Source organism: Stenella coeruleoalba (assembly GCF_951394435.1).
Source record: "Stenella coeruleoalba genome assembly, chromosome: 16".
Classification (NCBI taxonomy): domain Eukaryota; kingdom Metazoa; phylum Chordata; class Mammalia; order Artiodactyla; family Delphinidae; genus Stenella; species Stenella coeruleoalba.
Window position 1 is genome coordinate 78,890,113 of NC_137162.1, and position 26,515 is coordinate 78,916,627.

The 26,515-nt window shown below is 49.1% G+C and overlaps 1 protein-coding gene across 1 annotated transcript in view; it reads left to right on the plus strand.

The window, feature by feature from the left end:
- Positions 1-26,515, plus strand: part of LOC307175048 (uncharacterized protein) — a 310,959-nt gene that overhangs the window by 181,465 nt on the left and 102,979 nt on the right. The window contains exon 2 of the mRNA XM_079899857.1: positions 22,060-22,268. Within this exon, the coding sequence (XP_079755983.1) occupies positions 22,181-22,268 (88 nt within the window). The 5' untranslated portion in view covers positions 22,060-22,180. The remainder of the gene's footprint in view (positions 1-22,059; positions 22,269-26,515) is intronic.

A 26,515-nucleotide genomic window follows, 5' to 3' on the forward strand; every position in this document is an offset into this window, starting at 1 on the left:
GGGAGGCATTCGATCATAATATCCTTGTTATTCAGAGCAGTGTTCTCATGCCCTTAAATCATTTTCTTTAAATAATTAGAACAGTGGTTCTCAAACTGTGGGCCCTGGACCAGCAGTAGCATCAGCATCACCTGGAACTTGTCAGAGATGCACATTCTCAGGAGCTGCCTAGGGGCAGGGGACGCAGGATCTGTTTTCACAAGCCCCCCAGGGGATTCCGATGCACAGCAGAGTTGGGGAGCCTCTGAATTAGAATATCTTTCAAAACCTCTCATCTTTCAAAGTCATTTGTTTGGCCTGCTTGATTATGCTCGCTGGTTCCTGGATGTGGTTTGGGAGGGGTTACAGCTCGAGGGCCATTGAGACTGGGTTAATACTTCCGAGCTGGGTTGGGTAGAGCCTGCCTGGATGCAAGAGAAGGGCTCCAGAATCCTTGAGCCCCATCCTCCTCTTGGTGTAGATAGTAGTTTTTGATCAAGGGATCAACATTCTGGGCCTTGCTTTTCATCCCCCCAACACACACACACACACAGAAACACACACACACAGACACACACACACACAGAGACACACACACACACACACACACACACACTGGGAGGGCTGCTTTTCCTTCGCTGGGTAGCAGAAGTGTGCAGACCCTGTGCTGATCTGTTCTCTTTGAGCCCGAGCAAAGCTACTTCCTCTCATCTTGGTTCTAGTTCCTGTGGAAGGAACAGCCAGAGTGTTGTGGATAGGTGGTCACCCAGGTATGCTGTGGGGTGTATTCCGTGCGTGGATGCCTCCAGCGTGGCCAGACCAGCGCTTTGCCTGAGCACAGACAGCGCCATTAGTGCCGTATGGAGGCTGTAATCATAGGGGAAACCTGACGCCTTGGTGTTGCCGTGTTCTGTCAAACCATCTTCCAAAAGATGTGCCGATTTCTTTCATGTGGTTTGTTATCATCCTGCTCACGGAATTAATGAATGCCAGGCAACTGACATAAATAGTACTTGACTTTGAGGTCTATGCCCAGCTGCCCTTCCTGAGGGCCTACTGGGTGCCAGTCACTCCACAAGGAGCGTGAAGTGTTTAGAGTCTGGGATGGCCTCTGTTCTGAGAACAAAATATTTCAAACAGCTACCCAGAGTTTTTCAAATATCCAGGTATTTGGTGTCATAAGTGAACTTGGTCTCGGTGTGAATCCTTAACGCTTCACCCCTCTTTTTGGAGCTATTGTGATTTTGCAACGAGGCAGATCTGGGTGTGATTTCAGCTCTGCCGCTCACTAGCTGTGTGACCTGGGGAAAGTTACTTAACATCTCTGAGCCTCAGTTCCCTTATCTCTCCAATGGAGATAAGGATCCTCGCAGAGCTGTTCGGAAGATGACAAGAGATCTGTAGTACGGTGCCTGGCACATGGTAGGTGGTCCATAAGCTGTAGTTGTTATTGTGGGGTTTGCCTCGGGTCAAAGCACTGGAAAGGTAATATATCTCATCCCATGGAAAAATAACTTCGAAGTAACTGTTTCAAAATTTTAATGGAAGAACGATGAAAAAGATTTCAGAACTAGAAAGCAGAGGTCCTTCCAGCAATGTTTGGGCTTCTTGTTTCTTCATTCATCACAACATACCCCCCAGTAAGTCCCATAGGGCACTCCTTCCGGACACCAGGTGAGGGATATGTGCCCGCAGCTGGGCCCTTGAGCCACCTTCCAGCCTGTCAGCCGACTGCGGAACCCGCTCCAGATGCCGAGCTGGGCTGCCGTGTTCCTCCAGGAAACGTTAGCCTGGAACTGATAATGCCAGGAGCTTTGGCCAGGCTGAGCCAAGAGTTCTAAAAACTGGTTCTTGACTTTTCACTGTGATCTCATAGGTCAGGTCGCTCGAACCCTTTGGGGTGGATAGAGTGGTCCAGATGAAAAGATGTGTGAGACAGTGTCCAGAGAGTTCCACGGGCTTTGCAGGAGAAAGGCATTGGAACAGGGTGACTCTGCCTCAGGCCTGGCCCAGGGTGGGTGTTTGTAATTCCCGAGGGCGCTCAGCAACTCAGGTGCTTTGAATGCAGGGTTAGGAATTAGGTGAAATCGAATGGGCTATTCTTAAATATTAAGCAGAACGGCAGAATAAACTTGTAAAACCTTTTAGAGTCTTTTCATCATGGTGACCATTTTTTCTTTCCTTGACACTTCTTTTGGCCTGATTTTTATCGTGGTAAAATAAACTTAACATAAAATTGACTTTTTAAACCATTTTAAAGTGCCCAGTTCAGTGGCACTAAGTACATTCACACTGTCGGGCAGCCGTCACCACCATCCACCCACAGAACTTGAGTGTCTTCCCAAACTGAGACTCTGTCCCCATTAAATATGAACTCCCTTTCCCCTTTCTCCCAACCCCTGGTAAACACCATTTATTCTACCAAAACTTTTGTAAAGACCATAGGAGGCTTCTGGAAGAGAGTAGAGTGTGCTTCCAACAATCCCCTCCTTCAACAAGACATTGAAGAACTCTGTCTTCTTAATATAGGACCTTTGATCCCTCAGATGTAGCAACGAAACAAAGCCTCGAACATGTGCGGAAATATTTTGCCCCTTGGAGTAATCGTGCCTTTATTTTGCCCTTGCTGAAAAGAGCAATATAACGTTTAGAAAAGAACACTTGCAAAGAAGAAAGACTTGGAACCAACCACCATCTTCCTGAGTTGTTGACAGCTGTTATTCAGTGGAAGCCTCAGTGGAAACAAAGAAATATTGCAGCATTGTTTTAACACGAACATTTGAAGTGGCTTCCTTCCAAAGCTTGGCTGATTTAGGTACCTGGGATCTGAGGCCAGAGCCTCCTGTGCTGTCTTGACTTTTCCCCTATAGCGATTGTTGATGCAGCTGTGGAAGAGTCTGGTGTGTGTCCTGAATCTGCAATTGTTTCCTTTGCTTGGAGTCAGATGTTTTTAAGCAATGTCACTATGTCTTCCTGATGCGTTGCCCGCTCCATTTCTAGGTTTTCTCTGTATCGAGGAAAAGCAAGTTTTTCACTGCTGAGAAGATTCTTCAGGCTTTCTCAGAATCCTAGTGGCAGGGATGGCCAACGTCTCAATTTTAGTGAAAAACCACTGAAATATGAAGATAAGAGGAATCTGGGGGCATTTAAGAGAAATTGAAAAAGTTACCCCCCAAGAAGGAGTGTACCTCTACATCAGTTTTCTTTTTTTAAAAAAATGGGCGACAATCTCTAGGTTCATCCATGTTGCTGCAAATGATATTATTTCGTTCTTTTTAATGGCTGAGTAGTATTCCGTTGTCTGTATGTACCACATCTTCTTTATCTGTTCCTCTGTCGATGGACACTTAGGTTGCTTCCATGTCCTGGCTATTGTAAATAGTGCTGCAATGAACGTTGGGATGCATGTATCTTTTTGAATTATGGTTTTCTCCAGATAGTACAGCAGAAACTAACACAACATTTTAAATCAACGATACTCCAATAAAAAAATCTTAAAAAAAAATTGGCCACGTGCAGTTGGCCTGTTTAGAGCCCTCCATGCCGTGTCGCAGACCTACTCACCTGGCCTGGCTGCTGACTCACCGTATGCCCCATGAGTCACTTCATGGCTCATTATTTTCCCACCAATAGTGGGCTAATAACGCCTGCCCTGGTTGTATGACTCAAATAAGAAAACATACGTGAAAGTGACGTGAAATCATAACGCGCTTTACAAGTGAAATGCAACCAGCCTTTTGGTGAGCCTCGTGCCAGCTGGTTGGGGCAGAGCCTCCCAACAGGGTGCCCAGCAGTCAGAGGTGTGTATGGGGTGCTGAACTCCTCAGCCCTCTGGCTGTGACTCATCTCTTGCAAATATTATCATTTCCCCAGCAGGCTGTGACAGATGACAAACATGACTGGAGAAGTTCTGTTTGGGAGGGCCCACTGGCATTAAGAAGAGCTGAGATGGGTCCTGGGCGAGGGCTCCCGTAACACACTCACTTGAGCCATCCCGACTCATATATCACTTCCTCCAGGAAGGCTTCCCTGAGTTCCAGGCACCTGGCCTGACCACACTGCATTGGGATTGCTCGTTTCGTTGTCTCCCCTGCAGACCATAGATTCCATCGATCTCCATTGTATCACCAGTTCCTAGAACACTGATTGTTCTCTCACAGCCCCGCTCAGCCGCTCCTTAGCTGTGTGACCTCAGTTTTCCGATCTGGTGAATGGGAATTGAAGTTGCCCTCATGAGATTGGAGTGAGGACCGACAGAGCCCATGGAACAGAGGCATGCTGCCTGAGAGGGGCTCAGATAGGGGGCCTGTCTTATCCGAGTCGTGGAGGCAGCCTTCTGGAGGGACTGATGTCACTGAGTTTGTGTGCCTTCTTGGATTCTGGACTTATTCCTGCCGCCATATTTGTTCTTTGCCAGCCCTTCCACTGCAGCTTCATCACGTAAATCCTTGATCACAGTCATACTCCCAAACCATGCAACCTTGGGGCTGAATTTTTTGAACCTATGTTCACTTATGTCACCAAACTGAGCAACAGGGTTTATAACTTTCCTTTTTGGGACAAGGACATTTGACCAATGGTTTTCAATGCAGAATTTGGGATGTGTGGGCAGCGTGTAATTTTAAGTCTGAGAAAGCATGTCTACACAGAGAGTTTTGTCGTGTAGCTATGGGACTGGGTTTATGAGTTCCTATCAGGACACCCCTGAGGTTCCCTGTGAGAAAGTGTCAGGCCAGCCCGAATTGGCCTCATCTCAGAAGGCATGGAGACTTCAGGTCTGCACTGGGGACTTAGGAGCCCAGGACATATGATAGGGGAGAGGGGCCGCTGCCTGGGTGAGGGTCCAGAGCAAGAGAGGGCCACAGAGCGAGGGAAATTCTGAAACACTGAGAGGAGGCTTGGGGCAGATGGTGGATCTAGGGAAGGTTTGGGGACGGGACAGGGCAAGGGGCAGGGGAGGGGTCTGGAGGTGTCACTTGGAGCCACGGTGTTTGTGAGGTCTGAGGGAGGCTGGGGCAAAACCACGGTCCCCAGGAGGCCACAGGGAGACAGACCCCAGCGTGGGCAGAGGTCATCAGGAGCTGTGCGAGGGTGTGGCCACGGGATCCCTGAAAGCCATCAGCCCTCTCCCGATGCCCAAATCCCTTTTTAAAATTTATTTATTTATTTATGTATTTATTTATTTAGGGTTGATTTTTTAAAAAAATTTTATTGGAGTCTAGTTGATTTCCAATGTTGTATTAGTTTCAGGTGTACAGCAGAGTGAATCAGTTACACAGATACATATATCCACTCTCTCTTTTTTTAGATTCTTTTCCCATGTAGGCCATTAGAGAGTACTGAGTAGAGTTCCCTGTGCTCTATAGTAGGTCCTTGTTGATTATCTATTTTGTATAGAGTAGTGTGTCTATGTCAATACCAGTCTCCCAATTTATCCCTTCGCCCCCTTATCCCGAGAGAGCACGGATATTTCTCCACACTAGGAAATTCTCCAGTGGGTGCTGGGACCCGTCCCGCCGTCCTGAATCCCTTCTAAAATGGCCCAGCCTTTGCATCTGCCCACGCAACCACCTCCCAGATCAAGACAGAGACTATCTCCCCCGTCCCAGCAAGTTTCTTCGTACTCCTTTCCAGGGAAGAGCCCTGCCGTCCGCCCTACGGTCCCCACTTTTCTGATTTCCACCACCTTTGATTAGTTTCGCCTGTTTCTGTAGAAGTGGAACGGCATCGTCGTCGCTCCTGTGTGTGCAGCGGCTGCATCTCCTCAGAGGAAGTAGCTCTTCCTTGCATCGAGCCTCCTCTGCATGTACCACCCGCATCTGCGCTCACTTCCCAGGGAGCTTCCTCCCCGGCACCCCTCCCCAAGCCCTGCTTCCCGCGGGACCCCTCAGTCCTTGCCCTCGAGGATGGAATGTGGCGGCCACAGCGACGGGGCTCCGCTGACGGCTGTGTCTCCTCCTGGCCTCAGAGCAAGTGCCAAGAGCAAGAAGAGCTGGCTTTTTTTTTTTTTTTTTTTTTTTTTTTGGTGGTACGTGGGCCTCTCACCGTTGTGGCCTCTCCCGTTGCAGAGCACAGGCTCCGGACGCGCAGGCTCAGCGGCCATGGCTCACGGGCCCAGCCGCTCCGCGGCACGTGGGATCTTCCCGGACCGGGGCACGAGCCCGTGTCCCCTGCATCGGCAGGCGGACTCTCAACCACTGCGCCACCAGGGAAGCCCGAGCTGGCTTTTCTTACGCCCCAGAAGGGGAAGGCCAGGGCCTGGAGTGTGGAAGAGGCAGGCTGGCAATGAACTTGAATACAAGCTCTATGACCTTGAGAAAATCATTCGAGTTTCCTCCTTCCCAAAGTGAAGGGGTGGTTTGGATTCGATGCTCTTTAAGGTTCCTTTTGGTCCACAGTCTGTGCCCCCGAGTCATCCCTGCTTGGGACCATTGGTGCATCCTCAGCTTGTATGTAGTTCCCAAGTGAAGAGTCTCAGCTGAGTGAGTGAGTCTGTTTATCCCGCCTTGAAGTTCAACATTCCTGTAGACCTAATTTATTTTCTACCCTGGGTTTGAAAAAAGACCTTTCAGCAGCGGGGATTCTAGACTGGTGGAGGGCCGACCTCCCTGCATGGATTGACGAGGGGCTTTTTAAATTCCGTCTGACCTCGGGTGCCTGCCCCTACCCACAGGCAAAGGGCTATCTGGTGGTGTGCTCTCTATAGAAGGTACCAGAAATGGATGAAAGGACAATTCTGTTTGGAGAGTATTTTGATGTCTTGGTTCAGTAGTTTTAGAAAATCTTCAGACTCTGAGAAATCTGTATTTTTGGATTCAGTTTCAAATGGGGCCCTCGGGTCCCATGGTGAGGATGTAGGCTGTCTAATGGCAACTGGACCGTTGGCGGCCAACTGTGGGCAAGCCCCTGGCTGCCATGGCTCAGAGTTCACCGTCTATGAAACAGGGGAACAACCCCTGCTTTATCTTGCAGGGTTGTCCTGAGCATCAGCTAAAACACAGCCCAGAGAAAAGACATCATTACAACGCATCTGGTGCAGTTGAGTGAACCTTGAGTTTGGTCAAAGGTTCAGCCCGGTGGTGAGTCAATTCTGGCTTCTGTTTCCTGGTTTCGTGAGAGCCTAGCGCTTTTAGAGGGTTTTCAATCCCTCTCCGTACCTGCCCCCCCTCGCCTTTTCTTTTTCTCTGCTCTTCTTTTCTTCCGAGCACCTCCCTTTTCTCTCACCCCTGCTGCTGGGGGGAGGAGCCTTCTACCTAATGAGCACCGCTTTCTCTCCGCCCTCCTGCACCCATGGCTCCCTTGCAGGAAATCCCCTCTGGTCCAGCCCAGGGATCTGACCCAGGCCTGTCTCTTGGTGCCAGTGTGGGGCTGCCCCAGAGGTCACGTGTGTGCCTGGCCTGTATCACTCCCAGCTGGCTTGGGATGTTAGAGCCATGGTGTCTGATGGCTAGATGGGGCTTCGATTTCTTCATGCTGAGGCCCAGACAGAGCAAGCCACTTGCCCCAGGCCCCCAGACAGCATGTCTCTGATTTACCTTTGCATCAGCTGCTCAAGCCGGTGGCCTCTGCTCGCTCCACGCTCGTTTATGTGGGTTTGCTTTGTTTGAAACTCTTTGAGAATCTGGACTAAGCCTCACACAGCTACTCAATTTTTTGATCAGATTGAACAGTTAATAAATATTTTGTTTCATTTAATAGAAGTCTGAAAAAATAGATGTGTCGTGGAACATGCTCTATCTAGCATGTAAATTATTTTGGACCAGGCCTAGCCTGTGGCCATAGGGCACAGGACCCCCAATAACGCCACCGCCCCTTTTTGGTAGTACTATCTGCCCTTTTGTGTAGCAGAGAAGGTCGAGGCCAAAAGTGAAGAGAAGCAAACAGCTTAATCTCTGTCCTCTGGCTTCTTCCTTTGTCTCCTGTGCTCCGAGCATCCTTGAAACATTACCTGCAAGTCACTGGAGCTTTCAATCAGAATGCCAGCCTGCTCTTCAGTCCCATTTACCGTGCTGGCCCCCGAGGGATGGACCGCGCTGTTTTCACAGTGGGCGACATCCTTCCTAACACATCTTCTGTGCATGACTTCACCCATGTAGCGTCCCTTGAACCGACGACAAGCTCATGGATAATAGAGGCTTGGCTGTTACCCCTTCACGAAGTCATTTGGTTCCCAGCTTTCGAAACTCAGAATCAAAACATAACCAAAGCACGAGGGAACATTTTCTGAGTTTAGCGTGACCTCCGGGTTCTTGGTGAATGTGTGGAGCCCGACAGCCGCCAAGGAACCTCACTTGTGCTGGATCATTAGCTAAAACTGAAACCAAAAGCATTTCTGTCGAGCAGTAGGGCTGTGGGTAGCATCTTCTTCTCACTCACACTGAATGCAGAGGTCCTCGTTTCTGCTTCCAGGGTGGGACGGTGTCTGCGTTTCTCAGCTGTGTCTGTGTGAGATGGTCAGCTCAGTTCAGCACCTCTCTGGGCCGGCTCAGAAGATGATGCTTTGGGTCCCTCGGTTCCCAGCAGTGCTGGGAAGCCGTACTGCACTCAACCACCGGACTCATTCGTAAGTCGAGACCAGTCAGCTCCACCTTCATGGATCCGCATTAGACATGGGGCTGCTCATTTGCTTAAAATAGAGATACAAGTTCCAGACGAGGAGGGAACTGCTAAGGGTTATTTCGCAACCTCCTTTAAAAGGTCTAGAGTTGCCTTTCAAGTGATAGAGACATAATTTATATGTGTTCCCCCAAACTAGTTTCCCAAAATAGTGGGATTATTTCACGGTCAATGTTGCCTCACCACCAAGGTCCACGGAGGTTCAGGACATGGGGCTTTCCCCTGAAGAGGTGGGATCTTACAAATTCCGTGAGCACGGATAACGTTGAACATTCCAGGCAAAGCTGGGCTCTCCATCTCCCCTTCTGCTCTTCTTTGTAAGTGGACATATGGCAGGTCACAGGCAGTGGGATAGAGAAAGGAGCCCTTGTCTCAGTCAGGGCCCACCCACCCTGCCCTTGGTTTGGGCCGCTGACCCTCAGTGGAGCGTTTCTTGCACTCACTGAGGTGTGTGGCCCAAACCAAGGGTAGTCAGTCATCTGCAGGTTCCATCGTCCCACTTCCACTCCACTTAGCCTGTCCCTTTCAGGGCCCCATGTCCCACATCACAACCCCCTAGGCTATGGGGTCTCTTGTCAAGTCCCTGAGCAGCGCTGATGCCCCCACTACCCCCACCCCCACCCCCAGAGCTCTCAAGTCTGGGAGAGCTGAGGATGTTGGATCTGCTGCTGGTTCAGCCTCCCTCTGCTGCTCATCAGGGCCTCACCTGGTCGCCTCACCTCCTTTTGTTTTGACCAATGTGATCCTCTTGGAATACTTGCCATCCCATGGGTCTTAGTCCCTTCAGGCTGTCATTTATAAAAAATTACAGTAGACTGGGTGGCTTAAACAACAGAAATTTATATCTCACAGTTCTGGAGGTTGGGAAATCCAAGATCAAGATGTCAGCAGATTCAGTGTCTGTTGAGGAGCCATTTGCTGGCTCACAGATGACTGTCTTCTTGCTGTTTTCTCTTATGGCAGAGAGAGGAGGCAAACCCCTGTGTCTGTTCTTATAAGGACACTAATCTCATTCATGAGGGCTCCATCCTCATGACCTAATCACCCCCCAAAGGCCCCACCTCCAAATACCATCACAATGGGTGTTAGGGTTTCAGCATATGAACTTTGGGGAGGACACAAACATTCAGTCCATAACATCATGGGGCAGGTGCATGGGTGTGGAGTCCTTTGCCAGAGAGTGAGGGCAGTTTGGGGCGCAGAATGGCTAGCAGATCACCAGGGCTTGCCTCCAGGAGAGGCTGTCTCTGAAGTATGAGAGGGTAGCCGAGGACACCAGTTCAGTCAAGGGATAGTTAAATACAATCCCAAAGGGTGTTACCTGTCCAATTGCCTGTCTTGAGGGCTGGCCTAATGCTAGCCCAGGCTTGAGTGTGTGTGTGTGTCTGTGCTGGGGGTACCTAGTGGGTAATCTTTGGTCTGTTCCGTGATCATCCTTGGGTCAGAAGATTCCCAGAAGTCTGACCCGGTTACTGGACTAGTCTAGGTGTTCATCTGTGCATTCCTTCCCATGTTCAAAAGACATTTATTTAAAAAATTGCTGTGTGCTAGGCTCTTGGGAAACAAGATAAAAATAAACGTGGTTGCAACCTTCATATAACTCATAGTCTTAAAGAGACTAGACGTAAGGAAACGGATGTGTATTGGCTAGCTCTTGCTGTGTAACAAATAACTACAAAAATCCCAGCAGCACACAACAATATTTATATTCATGGATTTGTGGGTCAACTGGGGTGACTCAGGTTCAGGCTGTAGGTCTGTGGGCATTGGCTGGGCTGATCCCTTTCCATGGTTGTTCATCCCAGGTCCCAGCCTAAGAGGCAGCAATGACCTGGCAGTAGACTCTTCTTCTGATGATGACAGAGATACAAGTGAGCAAGTGGAAACATGCAAGACTCTCGAGGCCCGGGCTTGGGCCTGCCACTTGGTCCTTCTGTCCAAATGCTCATGGCCAGTGCAAGTCACATGGCCAAGCCTAAAGCCAAGGGGTGGGGAAGAGCACTCTTCCATGGCTGGGCTACAGACACAGGAAGGGAAGATTGAGGCTGAGAATGCAGTCCACTACCACGTGGGCAATGACCACAGATACAGACTGCTGTGGGACCATGAAGGGACCTGGGGTGGCTGGTGGCAGTGGTTGGAGCACTAGGGCAAGCCAGCAGGAAGCCACAGGTCAGTGCAGGCATTAACTATGTTAAGTTTCTTGGGCTGGGGAAAGCAGGCTCCCTATGCAGGGTCTGTGTAGGTGCTGGTTTCTGGCTTTGGGACCCCTGTGTGCCTATGGCTGTGCCAGCTCCCGCATCCAGGGTGTGCCTGGGGACCACCATGACCGCATTCTTCACGGCCTTAGCCTACTGCACGGAGGGGAGCCCTGGCTTGTCCTGCTGTTGCTCAGAAAAGGGCAGGCCCTTCTCCCTGGCCCAGGCCAACCCACCGCTGTCTAAGCCTTGGGCATAGCCCAGGCCAGCGCAGGGCAAGGCCGGCCATGTATTCAGGGAGAAATGTCTCCCCCAAGTCCTTTGCCAGCATCAGGCCCCTCTGATTGTGGCCCAGGAGGCTTCCCTGTCCTCCGCACCTCTCCTCAGCATTCCAGCAACTCAGCTGTTGCTCTGCCAGCATCCTCGTCCAGGCCATGACCATCTCTGTCCTAACGCTTGCGACAGTATCCTCACCGGTCCCTCTGCTTCCGTGCTTGCCCTTCCTCTCTCTCTCCTCCATGCGGCATCCAAGGGAACTTCCTAAAGTGTAACTCAGAACCTGACTTTCTCCCCTTGACCGTTTCCAGGGCTCCTGACCGCACTGAGGGAGTATCCTCTTCCTCAGGGTAGCCAAGACTGTTTTCCAGACACCGCTGAGGCATCATGTGCCTTTTTTACTCTCCCTTTCTCTTGCGCGTCCAGTGGAGTTTGCCTCAGGCTTCGTGATGGCGCAACAGACCGAGTTCAGAAGCAGAAATGAGAACTGAGCTCTAACGCTGGATGAAAGCTAGACACAGAAAAATGTAAACTACAGCCACTCTTCTTACTAACTTTTTGCTTTTCAGGGAAATAGTCATCTTTTATAAAAATATGGTAGTTACATAAGTATGTAGTAAGTTGATTATCGTTATTTTTAAGTGAATTCATAAATATTAAATTTTTTTCGGTTTAAATGTTGAAAGACGCAGTGCACATAAGCAAAAGCTCTTCGGAGCACTTGATGATAGAGATGTTTAAGGGTGTAAAGAATTCCTGAGACCAAAAAGTGTGAGAACCATAGATATAAATATTTCTTAAACTTACTTGTTCCAGAATCCCCCTCTCTCACCCCCTTTAGGTCGAGGAGCAGCCCTCAGCATCTGTTGGCCATGGTGTTCCATTTGGGAAACTCTGGAGTCGATGGTCTGTTATAGGGCAGGAGCGGGGGAACATCGTAGTAGATAATTTGGAACTCGGAGTCAGTTAACCTGAGTTCAGATCGTGGCTCTGTCACTTAGTAGCTGTGTGAGTTAACCTTCTGGGCCACCGTCTGCTCATCTGTGTGATGATGATGATAATGGTACTACTGCTAGGATTACCTGCCCTTTAGGTCTGTCGAGAAGATCATATGTACTCGTGCGTGCAGGGCACCAGTTACAGAGCAAGCACCCAGTACCTTAGTACTTGCTAATAATACTACTATATAATAATATTACTACTAGAGTTGTATTTTAATTAACAGTAATAAAGGAATGATAATAAAAGAATAATAAAAAAATTATATGATAAATAACATAAATATATTATGGATAATAATTATATTACAAATAATAATAAATTCCTAAGAAACGAAACATTGACTCAAAGTCTCTGAGACACGTAGGAAGAATTTACCCTGAAAGCGAGTAAAGAGGAAGACAGTGGTATTTAGGAGAAGAGCTTCTCCGGGGCGTGGCCTTGAATCCCCATCCGAAGAGGCTGGGGGTAGGTTTTCCCAGCTGGGTCAGTGGTTGGCCATGAAGGGGCCTCGCCTTAGCCAGTCTTGGTTTAGGTGGGATTCAAACTGAGAGTGATTTTTCCACCCTTGCTTGCCTAGCCCAAGCCTGCAGGGGCACAAGAGTGTGTGACGGGCCTTGGCCTTCCCAGACGGAACTCTGGCGGCTACATCTGAAAAGCCAAACACGACGGAAATGCCCCCTCTGTCCTGGACTGAGCAGATCTGCTGCTTCGCCCTTTGTGGCTGCTGCCTGCTGTCTGCTTCTGAGTAACTAACTGTTTCTTTGGCTGATGGAGTGAAACCAAGAGACGTGTTTGACCTTGGTATATTTATAGCCAGGAAGTAGGAAAGAATCATGAGTAAAACAAGAGCAGGGAAACCATATGAGGTCCCCTGGGGAGCAGTTGAGTGTGTGTGTGTGTGTGTGTGTGTGTGTGTGAGAGAGAGAGAGAAGCCTGCTTGGCTAGGTCAAGTGAAAGACCAGCGTCTCTTTCCTGATCTGAACTTAGTTTCACCATCTGTAAGATGGGACCAGCGCTTGTTCCGTGATGCTCCTCTCAGGCACACAGGGGTGGAAGTGACATAATTATAAATCGTTGTCAACATGAAGTGTGCTCCAGAAGGCATTTGTTTTCTTTCCAACCCAATAAGAAAAACCACAGGACTGCTGGCTGGGGTGGGGGGCGGGAAATATGTCAAAACATCATCAGTTCAACTATCTGTGGCATCCCAAGCCTTCTTTCAAGTTTCTCTTGTCATGATGTGCTAACAGCCGAGAACAATCAGCCCAAGGGGATAAGGAGTTTCAATCCATTCGGCACAAAATGTCCTTGGCTCTCCCTGTGCTTCTCGGACCGACGGAAGCCGCTCCGAGGCCTCGGGAGCCCCAGCCGGGGGCAGCTCTGGGTTAGGGGTGGGCGGTGCTGGTACTGGCAGGGTTGAGCTTTCAGGATGGAGCTGGATGAGCGAGGAACTGGAGAGGAAGGAACGTGTCCCGTGAGGGCTGCGGAACAGGGCTGCGTCCCCGCCCTGAGGAGGCTGGTCAGCACGTCTGGGCCCGGCACCCTCTGGTCTTCCTTGAAAGCCACGTGCCCTCTGGCAGCAGTGAAATGGGGGTAACATCTGCAGTAGATGATGTCTCAACCCAGCTTGGCTGTAGAGGTACCACTTGGCCCGGAGGGACAGTGACCATATACTTTGTCGCACAAGCTGGGATGCTTTGTTGAGAATAAAAGGAGGTGCTATTGGGACTTCCCCGGTGGTCCAATGGTTAAGACTCCACGCTTCCAATGCAGGGGGCGCGGGTTCGATCCCTGTTCGGGGAACTAAGATCCCACATGCTGCAAGGCGTGGCTAAAAAATAAAAAAATAAAAAAGGAGGTGCTATTAATAATTATTCTGGGTAACAGGAATAAACTGAAACGGTCTGGGTAAAGGGAACACGTGGTCACCCACCTAGAAGCCGTGAGAGCCAAGTAGCTTATCCCGTGGGCTTTCCCATGGCAAGGCGGCCACATACTCCCCAAAGGTAAGAGAAAAAGCCCCAGTGATTCTGCCTGAGGAGCGGTTGGCCAGTGGGGCGGGGGGGTCCTGGGTTTTTCCCAAGACAACAGAAGGATGAACGGGGGGTCTGGTTTGGAGACCCAAACTGGAGTCAACACAATCCCTCACATTTTCCCAGGGTTTCATACTTTTCAAAAACTCTTTCATAAGATCCACAATTTGTTGGGAAAATCCCACCCAACAGGGCCAGGGTGGATGGGGCGTCTTATCATTGGAGGGGTGAGGAACTTGAGGAGTGGTTGGGCCCAAAGCCCTCGGCCCTCGAGGGGTGGATTCATTTCCCAGTACCTGCCGAGGGGATGTTCTCTCCACTACGCTGCCCACCAGGACAATGGCTAAGGTCCGAGTGTCTTATAATGCATTTCTACCCGACTGATAACCTTTTTTGAGAGAGTTTACAAAATCAGAAGGGGCAAACCCCTGCTGTGCTTGGGCAGAGAAACCCTTCCGGACGGAGAGGGGAGACCGGGAGCCTGTCTGGATGTCGGTCTTTCAGTGTCCTCATGCTTTTACAATAGCACCTGGGCCCAGGGCCTGTCACTGGTAAGAGCCCAGGCCAACGGGATGGGGGCAGTGGATGAAGGATGCATCCAATTATGGAGCCCTCCAGGGAGAGGGACTTACCACCCCTGCGATTTCGGGGAAAGAGAAAGTCGGAGCTGCCCTTATAATTGTGTCCGCAGCTGAACTGGCCTTTTTGCTCCTTCTGCATCATGAGCGTTTTGAGGGCAGGTGCGACATATCTCCTTCATCTTTGCATTTCTCATGGTTCCCAAGGTAGTGCATTGTGCATAATAAGGGTTCTATTGATTCTCGAAAACCTGGAGGAATCATGGAGTGAATTTTTTTCTCTTTGCCAACTTAAAACTTAAAGTCTTGAGATTTTGAACCTCCCCCCCAACCCCCGTGACTGGGGGATGACTGGTTGGATCCAGAGATATTTGTGCACAGAGCAAAGGGTAGACCAGATGACCTTTAAGACCCAGGATGACTCTACAGTTCTGGCTCCAGCTTTGTTCTGGGATTTATCAATATTCTCATGGTTAGATTCCACAAGGTGGCATGATCTGAGGGGGCAAATTAGGACATGCTTTCCTGCCACCACTTTTTATAGCTTGGCAAGGGGCAGAAAGGGTGTCCTCCCCTCCCTGTGTTGCTGTGTCATATAGTGAGGTTACTTGGAGCCAAGGGCCTGGCATGTTGGGGTGGTGACCCCTCCCGCCCCTTGCCCTGCTTTCTGACCCAACTCTCTGATCTCACAACCTCTGACTTGTTTATTTCTAGAGATGTCATTGATATACCATATTGCAAGCGAATGAGAAAATCCAGCTTGGATTATGGAATTTAACTTTATGATTTAGTTGTTCAGCAAGGTTTTCTGAGAATCTGCCATGTGCCAGGCCCTGTCTTCCTAGGTTCTGGGGGTCCAAGCGTGGTCCAGATCCACTTTGTTGGGAAGGAGTTCACTGTTTAATGAAAGAGACAGGCCATCAGTGCCATGGTGGAAGGGAGCCCAGGCACCATGGAAGAGAGAGAAAGATGCCCATCTCAGACTGGAGGGCTTTCTGGAAGAGGTAGCTTCTATGCTAAGTCTTGAAAGACACATAGGAATTTTCTGGAAGAAAGGGAAGGGGAAGAGGGAAGAACACTGCAGATGTATGCCAAGGAGAGAGAATAGCATGTGGAATGGGAAATTGCATTTACTGTGTATTTTCAGAGACACTGTGTAATTCATATTTCACAAATAATTTTTTGTCAAAAGGCCTCAGGGAGGTTAAATGATTTATCCAAGGTAGGGGGAGAGGAATTAGAATTATGGTCACAGATTCTCTGAGAAGCATTTCAGCACCATGACTTTATTCCATGCCCACGTAACACCCACCCCTCTATTAAGGAACTAAAAAACAGAACAAAAACAAAAACTCTCATTTGTGCCAGTCATGGAAGGACTGGGCCCGGAGTGTTCAGGGAGTACACAGTTGCTGCATTTGGGAAAAAAGGGTTAGGCCTGGCCCACATGTGGTCAGGATCACCCATGGCCCCTTCACAGCATCCCCGTGGCATTTCCAGAGACTGGAAACCCTGTCTCAGAGAATAGAAAAGTTCCTCTTCCTAAAGTTAATGCAGACTGTTTAATATTGGCTTACTGACATACTAGAAACACCAGACTACTGACCAGATAAAATTATTTGATGGTTTATATATTATAAGAAAACTATGGTTTATTATATATACTTGAAATATATATATATATATATATACTTGAAATATATATATATATAATGGATACATTTGGTTATATATACATATGGTTAATCCAACCACGATCTTGAGGAAGACCAAAATTTTTCTTCTCCACCTCAGATGATTTTTAAAAATCTCTAAAACAATTAGAAGTGTTCCCCTAGAACAGATCCATGACCTCTCTTAAAACCCCTTGACTGTGAAGTATTTGGCGCTCAAGTGATCCCTATAGCAGTAGGTCCTTCACTTCGAAGACTTTCTTCATTAGAGGAAATAAGGAAATGAAAAATGACCCAGCACCTACTACATCTCAGACATTATTCTAGAAACTTCCACACACCATTCTATTTAATTTTCATTAACTCTGTCAGCTACATTCATTATTAGCCCAGTTTTTAACACATGAGGGAACCAATATTCTGAGAGGTTAAATAACTTGCCAGTGTCACAGAATAAGGAGCAAAACCAGAATTCTGACCCCAAAGTCTACTCTCTCCTCAGCACCATGATTATATTTCATACACGAGAGGTGGCGCCTAAGATTTAGATCTCACGTCAGACTCTCTGGGTTTGAACCCAGGCTCCAGGAATTACTTACTCTGGACAAGTTACTGAGCTCCTTTTGCCTTGGCTTTCCTAGTTGTAAATTGGGTAATAATGCAACTTTTTCATAAGAAGGACTCAGGAGTCAATCCAGGTAAAAGGCTCAAAACAGTGCTTGGCACCGAAGTGAATGTTAACTAATATTATAGGGACTTTTGCTTGAAATCAAGCTTACCTTTCACCTTGGCTTGTCTTATTTGGGGTGAGGACAGCATGTTGGCATATCTTTGAGGGCAGCACAGTTGGCCTGGACTGAGCAGTTAGGAAAGCAATGGACTGGCCGGGACTGGCCTTCTCCTTGTACAGCCAGGAAGAATTGATCAGTGTGTACGGGGTCCCAGAAACCCTGAGGAGTTGGGCTGCCTCTGCTAGACTGGACCCATTTGGTAGGACAGGGATGGGAAAGAGAGGGTTTTGGAGACAAAGCCTCCTGAAAATAATTGAAAGTTGAAAATCTCTCTGAATTCAGTGATGCCACACTTTCCCAAAGGCCATTGCAGGGGATTCAGAGTGTGGCAAACCGCTACCTGCTGGGGCAGGTCAAAACTGACCCCAGAGTGTGCAAAGCAAAGCTCCTGTCACAAGCTGACTTGCCTGGGAATTGGTGGCAAGAGTGGGATCTTGTCTGCTGGGGCGTGGAGGCGACAGTGTTGCCCAATGAGGACAGACCAGGGACCTGGAGTCTGGTTTGGCTGAAAGAGCCAGGCAGGGTCCACAGGGCAAGCAGACAGAGGACCAGGGGGGTGGCCAGTCAGTGTAGTGGGGGCAGGTTCGGACAGGGAAGCAGGTGGCACTGGGCATGAAGGAGGTTGAGCTGAGCCACATTGCGAGGGCTTAGGGAGGACAGGCCTCCGGGCCCAGGGAGAAGTTGAGTCCAAGGCAAAGCCAGGGAGGAGCAAACAAGGGCAGGTCTAGACCATGGCCCACGTCAGACGAGGCTGGTGCTGGTGGGTGAGGATGGGGCTCCAGGCCAGAGGGGGGCCAGCCACGGCTGCTGCAACACGGCATGAAAAGGGCACTGTGCTCAGGGGCAGAGTCCGGGCCCGCACCCAGCTCCACCACTCGGTAGAGGTACACTTGGGGCAATTTCCTTCAGCCCAGTGGGGCCTCAGTTTTCCCACGTATTAAGTGGGAATTCAGTAAGTCCCCTACACGCGAAGCTTCAAGTTTTGCACTTCCAAAGATGCGAACGTGCATTCGCATGTCCAATCACGGAAGTCAGTTCACATGTCTGGTGTATGTCGTCATGTGCGTGCGTCCTCTGCAAGTGGTTGTGCTTTTGTGTACTTTACTGTACAGTACTGTGGAGAGTACAGCAGTACAGTATCTTTATGTCTTGCCTGTTCACTCGATGCCAGCCCCTGTATGCCAACTATTGTACTGGACTACTGTACTTTTCAAGGTACTGTACTATAAGATTAAAAATGTTTTATTCTTTGTGTTTGTTTTTTATGTATTATTTTGTGTGAAAAGTATTAGAAACCTATTACAGTACAGTCCTGGATAGCCGATTGTGTTAGTTGGGTACTTAGGCTAACTTTGTTGGACTTAACAAACGCGCTCTTGGAACGGAACCCATTCGTACGTAGGAGACTTACTATAATACCATTTGCTTTATGGGCCAAAGTACAGACACTAAAGAAACAATGCTTGTGGCGGTGCTCAAGGAACAGGATGGCATGGTCTGGGGAGGGCCCCATCCCAGCTCCTCCCCATGCCCTAGTTACTCCTACCTACTCCCTTCACCTCCCCGAGTCTTGTTTGTCCCCATCTGTTAAAAGGGAGATGAAAACAACAACCTCATCTCATCGTGCCTGTGAAGGTTCTCGGTCCCAGAACGTTAGAGGAATTGAGTCTGAGGCAGAGTGAGTGCCTCCTGGGGGCCGGAGGACCCAGGAGGGGAGCTAGACCCTCCGGGGTGCTGAGCTGGGCACTGCAGCCAGGCTGGGAGCCCCATGCCCTGGAGAAGGGCGCTGCCGTCGTGTAGCCGTGAATGGCAGGGCCCGGTGTCCTGCCCGCTTACGAGGCAAGGCCACTCTGCCAGGGCCGGATTTCATCTTGAGCGGGTCAAGGTCTCTGTGTCTTACGTAGGGTTTCACCTTCCATCAAGTCTCCTCCACACTGAAATACAATCGTCTCCATCGTGGGATCCGGCAGCAGGCCCATCTCCTCTGGGCGACAGCTGTGGGGCAGACCCAAGCGTCCCTCAGAGTCCCCCCAGGCCTTCCTGCTCCTCGGACACCATGGCCGTTAGGGGGACGCGTAATGGTGATATATGCCGAACCCCGTCAGCCCGGGAGGCCAGTGGCTTTAATGGCTATCTTGGAGGTGGCATTCTATTAGGTGTGATTGAACTTAATTTTAATTGGCAGGATGACTACTGTTTCATCATTCTCTCCCATGCCTGAAGGTCAGTGGGAAAACGTTCTTTCCTCCAGGAATGACACTCCAAAGTCCGTGTAGCACCGTGCCAATCTTGGTTAATGCTAAAATACTGAGCGGTGCAGGTACCCTTCTGCACAAACAGGTTTGTTTGTCAACATGGGACTCTCGGGTCAGTGACCCTGGAGCCAGGTGGCACAGGGCTGAATGGTGACTCCACCACTCGCTGGCTGTGTGGCCTTGGGCAACCTTCTTAACCTCTCTGTGCCTCAGTTTCCTCCTCTGTTAGGTTGGGTGACAACTGTATGTGTTTCCTGGTATGTGTTTCCCAGGGTTTCTGTGAGGGTTTCACGATTTGATGGGTGTAAAATGGTTCAAACATTGCCTGAAACATGGAAATTTCCATGAAGCTCCGGTTATCTCTAGGGAAAGGAATAGAATAAGCATCCCTTTACAAAACACATTCAAACCCACAACTGAACAGACAGTGGAGCTAAGGTTAGGAGTTTAGGGAGGAGTAGGTGAGTGTGGAAAAACAGATTGGGGTTGGTTGGAAAGGCGTCAGAATGGCAGCCTCATGGGTTTCAACCGTGTCCTGAATGATATACCCTTGAGTGGAGAGTTTCTGAATGTTTCCCAAGAGGGAGAGACAATGGGAAAGTTATATTTTTGGAGGACCTTGACCGACAGTAGGAATGGAAAGAAATCAATATATACGAAGGCCGTTAGGAAGGCAGGCCCTGCAGGACCTTGGGGCTCCTTGGATGTGGGGTAAGGGGGCAGGACAGGTCTAGGGTGACTTTGGGGCATTGTCGCCAGCATGGGAGGAGCTGGGCTGGAGGGAGGAAGGTTATGGGTTTTCAGACGGCAGGAGGACATGGCCTCTGAGGGGCCCCTTGGGAGCTGGGTCAGGGGTGGGGATGTAGACTTGCAAGTCGGCTGCTGACATGGGACGGGTTTCTTAGCTCATGCGAGAGGAGAGAGAGAGGGGTAAGCATAGAGGACTGAGGACAGGCACAGGGAATGTTTGCGGGCTCAGAGACGGATAAAGGAAAGAGCAGAGTGGGAAGAGGACGAGAGGAAGGAACAATCTGGGGTGTGTGCTAGTGGGAGTCGAGGTGAAGGCCATATGCTGCAGAGAGGCCAAGGGTGGGGTGAGGAAGGGCAAGTGCTGCAGGATCAGCCGCTGGGCAGCCCGTCCGGGGGCCGAGTTTGGGGGAGAGGTGGAGGCGGCGGGAAGGACACCCGCAGAGCGTGGGGCAAGGCAGCAGTGGGATTCAGTTTTAAATGAGACGATACTGTCTTCCTCCAAGGGAAAAACAGCGGCATGCCTGGCAGTGAAGGAGTCCCGTTCTTCTATTCCCTGGGCTACTTTCTGGAGCCCAGACCAGAAAACAGGGATGAGATGGAGAGGTCAGGCCTCTTGACCGTGCAATTTTGAGCACTCTGACCCCAGATTCCCCATCTGTGAAAGGGGGGCATTTGGACAGGATGGTGCCTGGGGTCCCCTCTGCCCTCTCAGCCCATGAGCCCCATCACCAAGTCGTTCGTGTGCTAGGCTGACCTCTGAGGACTGAGTCTTGATCATGAGACCCTGATCATGGGCATTGCAGCTCCCCCTCACGTGTGGCTTGTATAACTCTCACTGTGACGAGAATAACTGATGATTACATAAACATTGATAGATTGTGGACTACTTATGCACGTGTTCACGTGTGAGCTAGGTAGCATCCTTTTTTTTTTTTTAACCACTACAAAGCAAGGCTTTGTTGTATTCCTCAATGACTGAACTTAAGAATGTGATGCAGTGCAACTAGAGGTGATCATACTAAGTGAAGTAAGTCAGAAAGAGAAAGACAAATACCATATGATATCACTTACATGTGGAATCTAAAATAGGACACAAATGAACTTATCTAGGAAACAGAAAGAGAATCCTGGACATAGAGAACAGACTGGTGGTTGCCAAGGGGGAGGGGGATGGGGGAGGGATGGAGTGGGAGGTTGGGATTAGCAGTTGTAAGCTTTTATATATAGCGTGGATAAACAACAAGGTCCTATTGTATAGCAGAAAGAACTATATTCAGTATCCTGTGATAAACCATAATGGAGAAGAATATATAAAAAAGAATGTATATATAACTGAATTACTTTGCTGTACAGCAGAAACTAGCACAACATTGTAAATCAACTATACTTCAGTAAAAAAAATTATAATAAAAAAGAATGTGATGGAGAATACGTTAATAGCGCAGATTAAATTTAAAAGGGTATGACCTCAGTGTCCATTCCATTGTGAACAGAGCAAAACATTTTTTAAGTTAGAAAATTCTGCCAGTGTTGAAAAGTTATTCCATAAAGCAGTCACGTTATTCAAAAATGAGTATACAGCATGCGTCTTTGTCTTTTTATCGTCTTGTTTATACAGCCCAAAAATTCAAGTTTCAGTAGCTTGACCAAGCTGACACAGCTAGGCAGTGGGAGAGCTGGAATTTGAACCCAGACCCTTAACACTCTCAGTTCAATACTTTTTCCATCATGACATACTATTTTACAGTTTAAGTGGATTAAAATAAAATGTTTGGGTCGTGTGAAGAATTTCGTGTCACTCCTTGAAATGTTTAACAAAACTGGTACGGCCCAGTTTGAGCTGGTTTTGGAGGCATCTGACTTCTCCAGTGTGGAAACAGTTGGTTTGAACCTTTTTTCCATTTGCAGATGGGGAAATCGCAGTGGCTGCAGATCAGCTTTCTGCTGCTGCTTCCGGATCTGACGCTGGCTTGAATGGTGGCCGTGGTGACTTCCGTGTCCCCAGCTCACAGCTGGCTAGGGCCAGTGGATGACGGTGGATCCCAACAGTAGCAGGCTCTGGCTTGTAGTCCCACTTGCACAAATTCTGCAGCCCCAGCCCTCCGTTTCTCTGGAAGGTAAGGGTCCCAAGAGGACTCAGACATTCTCCTTGGTGGGACATAATTTTGCATGCTAGCTGTCAGTCTGGAGTCCTTTGCTCTTCTGGCTGGGCCTCTGTGGTGCCGTTGGGCTCCTGTCCTGCTGGGGTGGGTTGGCTTTGATGTGACCTTGAGATGAGCCACTGCCACGTTGAGGTCTCTCTTCCTGTCTTCCTGGTGTTGACCTCGTCTCCTCTGTGGTCCAATGAAAAGAGGGGGCAGCTGCCTCCTCCCAAGTCTAAGAGCTCAGACCCAGCTACCACACACAGGTCATTCTTGTTCTTCCTTCAGGATTACAATCCCAAGTTTCATTCGTTCCATTTCTTTCAATGTCCCCTGTGACCCAGGAACTTAGGTCAGAGTCCCAGGGGTTGTGTTGAAGACAGTACATGTGCAAGCATCCAGCATTACACCCTGAATTCTCCCTCCCTCCTGACAGCTGGCCACTGTCTCTGTGTTCAGCCCAAGCACTTTAATAGATGGGGAAGATGGGGGTGGGGATTGTTCGGGTGTGGCCTTTGCACCCTGTTTTTGGTGTTCTTTGCTTTATTGTCGAATTGAGCGTTAGCCCCATAATTCGGGAATGAGACAGACACCTCCGCCGCTCTGCCGAATACTTGCTACCTGGCGTGCTGTTACAGAACAAACCCCTAGGGATATGGGAGTAGCGATGTACAGAGGTCACGTGGTTTTTGGGGAAACAAATGTCAGCTGTAGCTCCGGAATTTCTTCTGATAAGACTCCCCCATTGTAGACGACATACATGAAGGGCATCTGGGAGAGCCTCATGCGCCCAGCTCTTGGCACATAGGAGGCATTGGATAGACGTGGGTTGAACAAATGAACAACTGAGAAATGATGGTTCCACGTCCTTTGCTCTGCTCAGAGAAATCTGGGGAGGGAGTTGCACTGGGGGGCTCATGCTTTCAGAGGGACCCGGGCGAACTGTAGCATGGGGGGTGAATGACAAGGTTGGTGAAGGGCTTTAAAATCATGACAAGGGAGGAGTGGATGGAGGAGCTTAGGACTATGACTCTGCAGGGTGAGGGCTCACAGGCGCATCACAGTCTGCAAACCATCAGCGGACCCGCTTGGGCCAGAGAGATCCAGTTGCCCTCCAGGCGCCGAGGGTCTGTGGTGTGGGAGGGACTTCCGGTCTCTGGGTGGGGGGACTTACGGTCTGCGGTGGGTGGGAGGGGCTTCTGGGCAGACACATCTTGAAGAAGGACGTCAGGGCTGCCCAAGGCCCGTGGTGCCCGGCTCAGAGGTGAGCTCCACATCCTAGGAATTGGGGTGGAGGTGGGAGGATGAGGACCTCTCCTGGAGAGGTGCAGTTCTCTGGTCCGTGGACCACGCTCTGAGAAGTCCTGTGGAGGCTGCCATGCCTGCTACTTCCCTGCCATGCCCCTGCTTGATGCCCAGGCGAGCGGAAGTCCAGGCTGCAGCTCCCTGTCCGATTCCAGAACCCCACTGTGTCCCCCACTTCAGGCCAGATCAGCACTTGGCCCTGACAGCACCAGGCAGGGGAGAGATCTGTTCCATCCATCAGTAACAGAACAAATGCATTCTCCCCAGCCCGGGAACTGGAGCTTGCCCAGACCAAATCAGCTGGTTTACATGAACGGAACTGAGGCTGGTGGGCACTGGACATTTTGTGGAGCCACTGGCGTCTGTCCCCTCCTGGGGCCTCACAGCCCTCAGTGCTTTTCCTTGAAGTCCAACATAGTGGAACGAGCATGTTCTTTCCTGGGGCAGCTGCTCCGCTAACTTCCAACATGTTGTGCTCTGAGCTCAGAAAACCAGAGGAATCAAAGGGGGAAGCTGCAAGTGCTCAGCCCGCAGGGACAGGCGGCTTTGGAGACTCCAGTTTGCTCTTTTCTTTCTATGTGCGTCAGATGTGCCGTCTCATCTTGCAGCGCCCTGGCCAGCTCTTGCCCTTCCACTAGGGAAGGGGAAGCAAAGCTGCGGCCAGGGGCCCCTCCGGCTGGGAAAATGTTTAAAATGGGGGTGACAGGCGGCCGTCCCAGGTGCTCTGAGAGAAATGAAGATAACTAAACCAAACATGAGAGCAGTTGCACATGTGTCATCCTGACAAGATGTAAGTCAGGTCGGGTCTGGGTCCAGCTGTAGCCCTGAAGGCTAGAGAGGGAATATTCTCAGCTTGGGAGCCTTCTGTTTCTTCAGCTGCTGCAGGAACCTACTGTTTGTTGTTGGAGTCGGTTCTGGGTACCCTGACTCAGTGGCCATGTTAGCTCCAAAGCAGGCATTGCTCCTCTTGTTGATTTCATGGGTGGGGGGGGCGGGGGGGGGGGCTCTGTTGATTTCAGCTTTTACAAATTGGCAAGAGAGTCCATCCACCCACGTGGGGCCTCCTCATGGGTCTTCTGGAAACCCCTGGCTGTCCATTCATCCTTGACCTTGCTCTGTTCCTCCAAAGTCAAATTTAGCCTTTGAAAAACACTCGGCAAATTCGAAAATGATAGGTTTAACAGGAGCCTGAGGCATTGGTGGGGAAAGCTTAATTTAGTTTCCTTTTATTTTTGGACAGATAGTTCATTTTCTTGGTTCATAAATCAAAACTGTAAAAAGCCCGGCTCCTACCTTTGCTCCCATCAACCCCAACACAAACGAACACTTATATTAGTTTCTGGGGTGTCTTTAACAAGTACAAGCAAACGTGTGTCTGTATTTATATATTAAAAAACATATGTATATATATTTTTTCCTTTTTATTTCCCCCTTTCGCAGAAAATAAAATGCAAATGGCTTATAAAAGAATGCAAGGAGCCTCAATCTCACTTATGTTAAGAGAAATGCAAATTAAAATGACACTGAAATACCAGAGGGTCAGGACTGACAAAAGTTAGCATTCTATGCAAATTGTTTTGGACTCTGCTCTTTTCACCTAATTGTATATCTTGGAGATCTTTCAAATTGATGCATAAAGAGTGTCTTCACTCATTTTTACAGCTTGTTAGTATCCTATTTATGGACACACCATACATTTATTTAACTATTTTCCTATTGATGGACCCTTGGGTTGCATATAACCTTTTGCTACTACGAACAGTGCCAACCAGGACACTTCGTGTATGTACCGGTACGTCTGTAGGATAAGTTCTGGCAAGGAAGATTGTTGGGTCAAAGGGTAAGTGTGTTTATAATATTTATAAGGTTTTCCAGATACTTTCAATGGGGTTGTGCAGTATGTACCACCACTAGCGATTAATGAAGACCCTCCTCCCCCACAACCTTGCCACATAGGCATCTCATTGCAGTTTTCATTTGCACTTCCCATATTTTAAAGTGAAATTGAGCACCATTTGGTTCTTTTAAGAGCCGTTTGTATTTCCTTTTCTGTGAGTTGCCTCTGCATATCCTTTGCCCATCTGGACAAAAATTGTATTATTGGCTTGATCCTTTTTTCTTAATAATTTCTGGGAGTTCTTGATATGTGAAGGGAAGATTAGCTCTCTGTGATAGGAGTTGCAAATATTTACCTCACATTGTTGATTTTTGATTTTGCTTATGCTGTGTGTGTGTGTGTCTAAGTGAAAAAAAATTTTAGGTGATAGAATATAGTCATCTCTTCCGGGGGTATAGATTCTGGATAAGAGAAAGGCTTTCCATACTCCAAGGTTCTAGAGTATGTTTTCTTCTGGTACTTTTATGGTTTTGTTTTTCCTATGTTTGTATCTTTGATCCATTGGGAGTTGATGCTGTGGAATGATCTTAGAACATGGAGAGAGGCACGGAGAGCCATCACCGATCTGTTCCCTTGGAGACGGAAGGCAAAATGGAATCAGCAGGTGGCCTGTGATGACCCAGTGGGAGACAGTTAACCACAGTGGGCTCTGTCTTGGTTGTAGTCTAAGGAGGAGTGGACACCCCAATGCCTTTGGAATCTCCCAGAGAGTTTATTCCGCCAAGGATTTGGGGGTTCCTCTGAGACTCAAGGACCTTTTAGGGAACAAAGTTTAGTTTCTTCTTCACCTTTACCGATTACAAATAAGAGGAAAGGAAGAAGCTGTCATCAGTAACTATGCCTCATGCTTGCTTTCATCTGTATGTCATTTTATTCCGTTCTCTGCACACCCTCCGAAGCATCCTCTCTGCTTTTACGGGTAAAGAGATGGAGGCTCAGACAGGCAGTTGACTTGCCTAACGCCACTCATTCAGTTAGTAAGTAGCTGATGCAGGGTCCAGGGAGGAGGATGGAGGGGCGG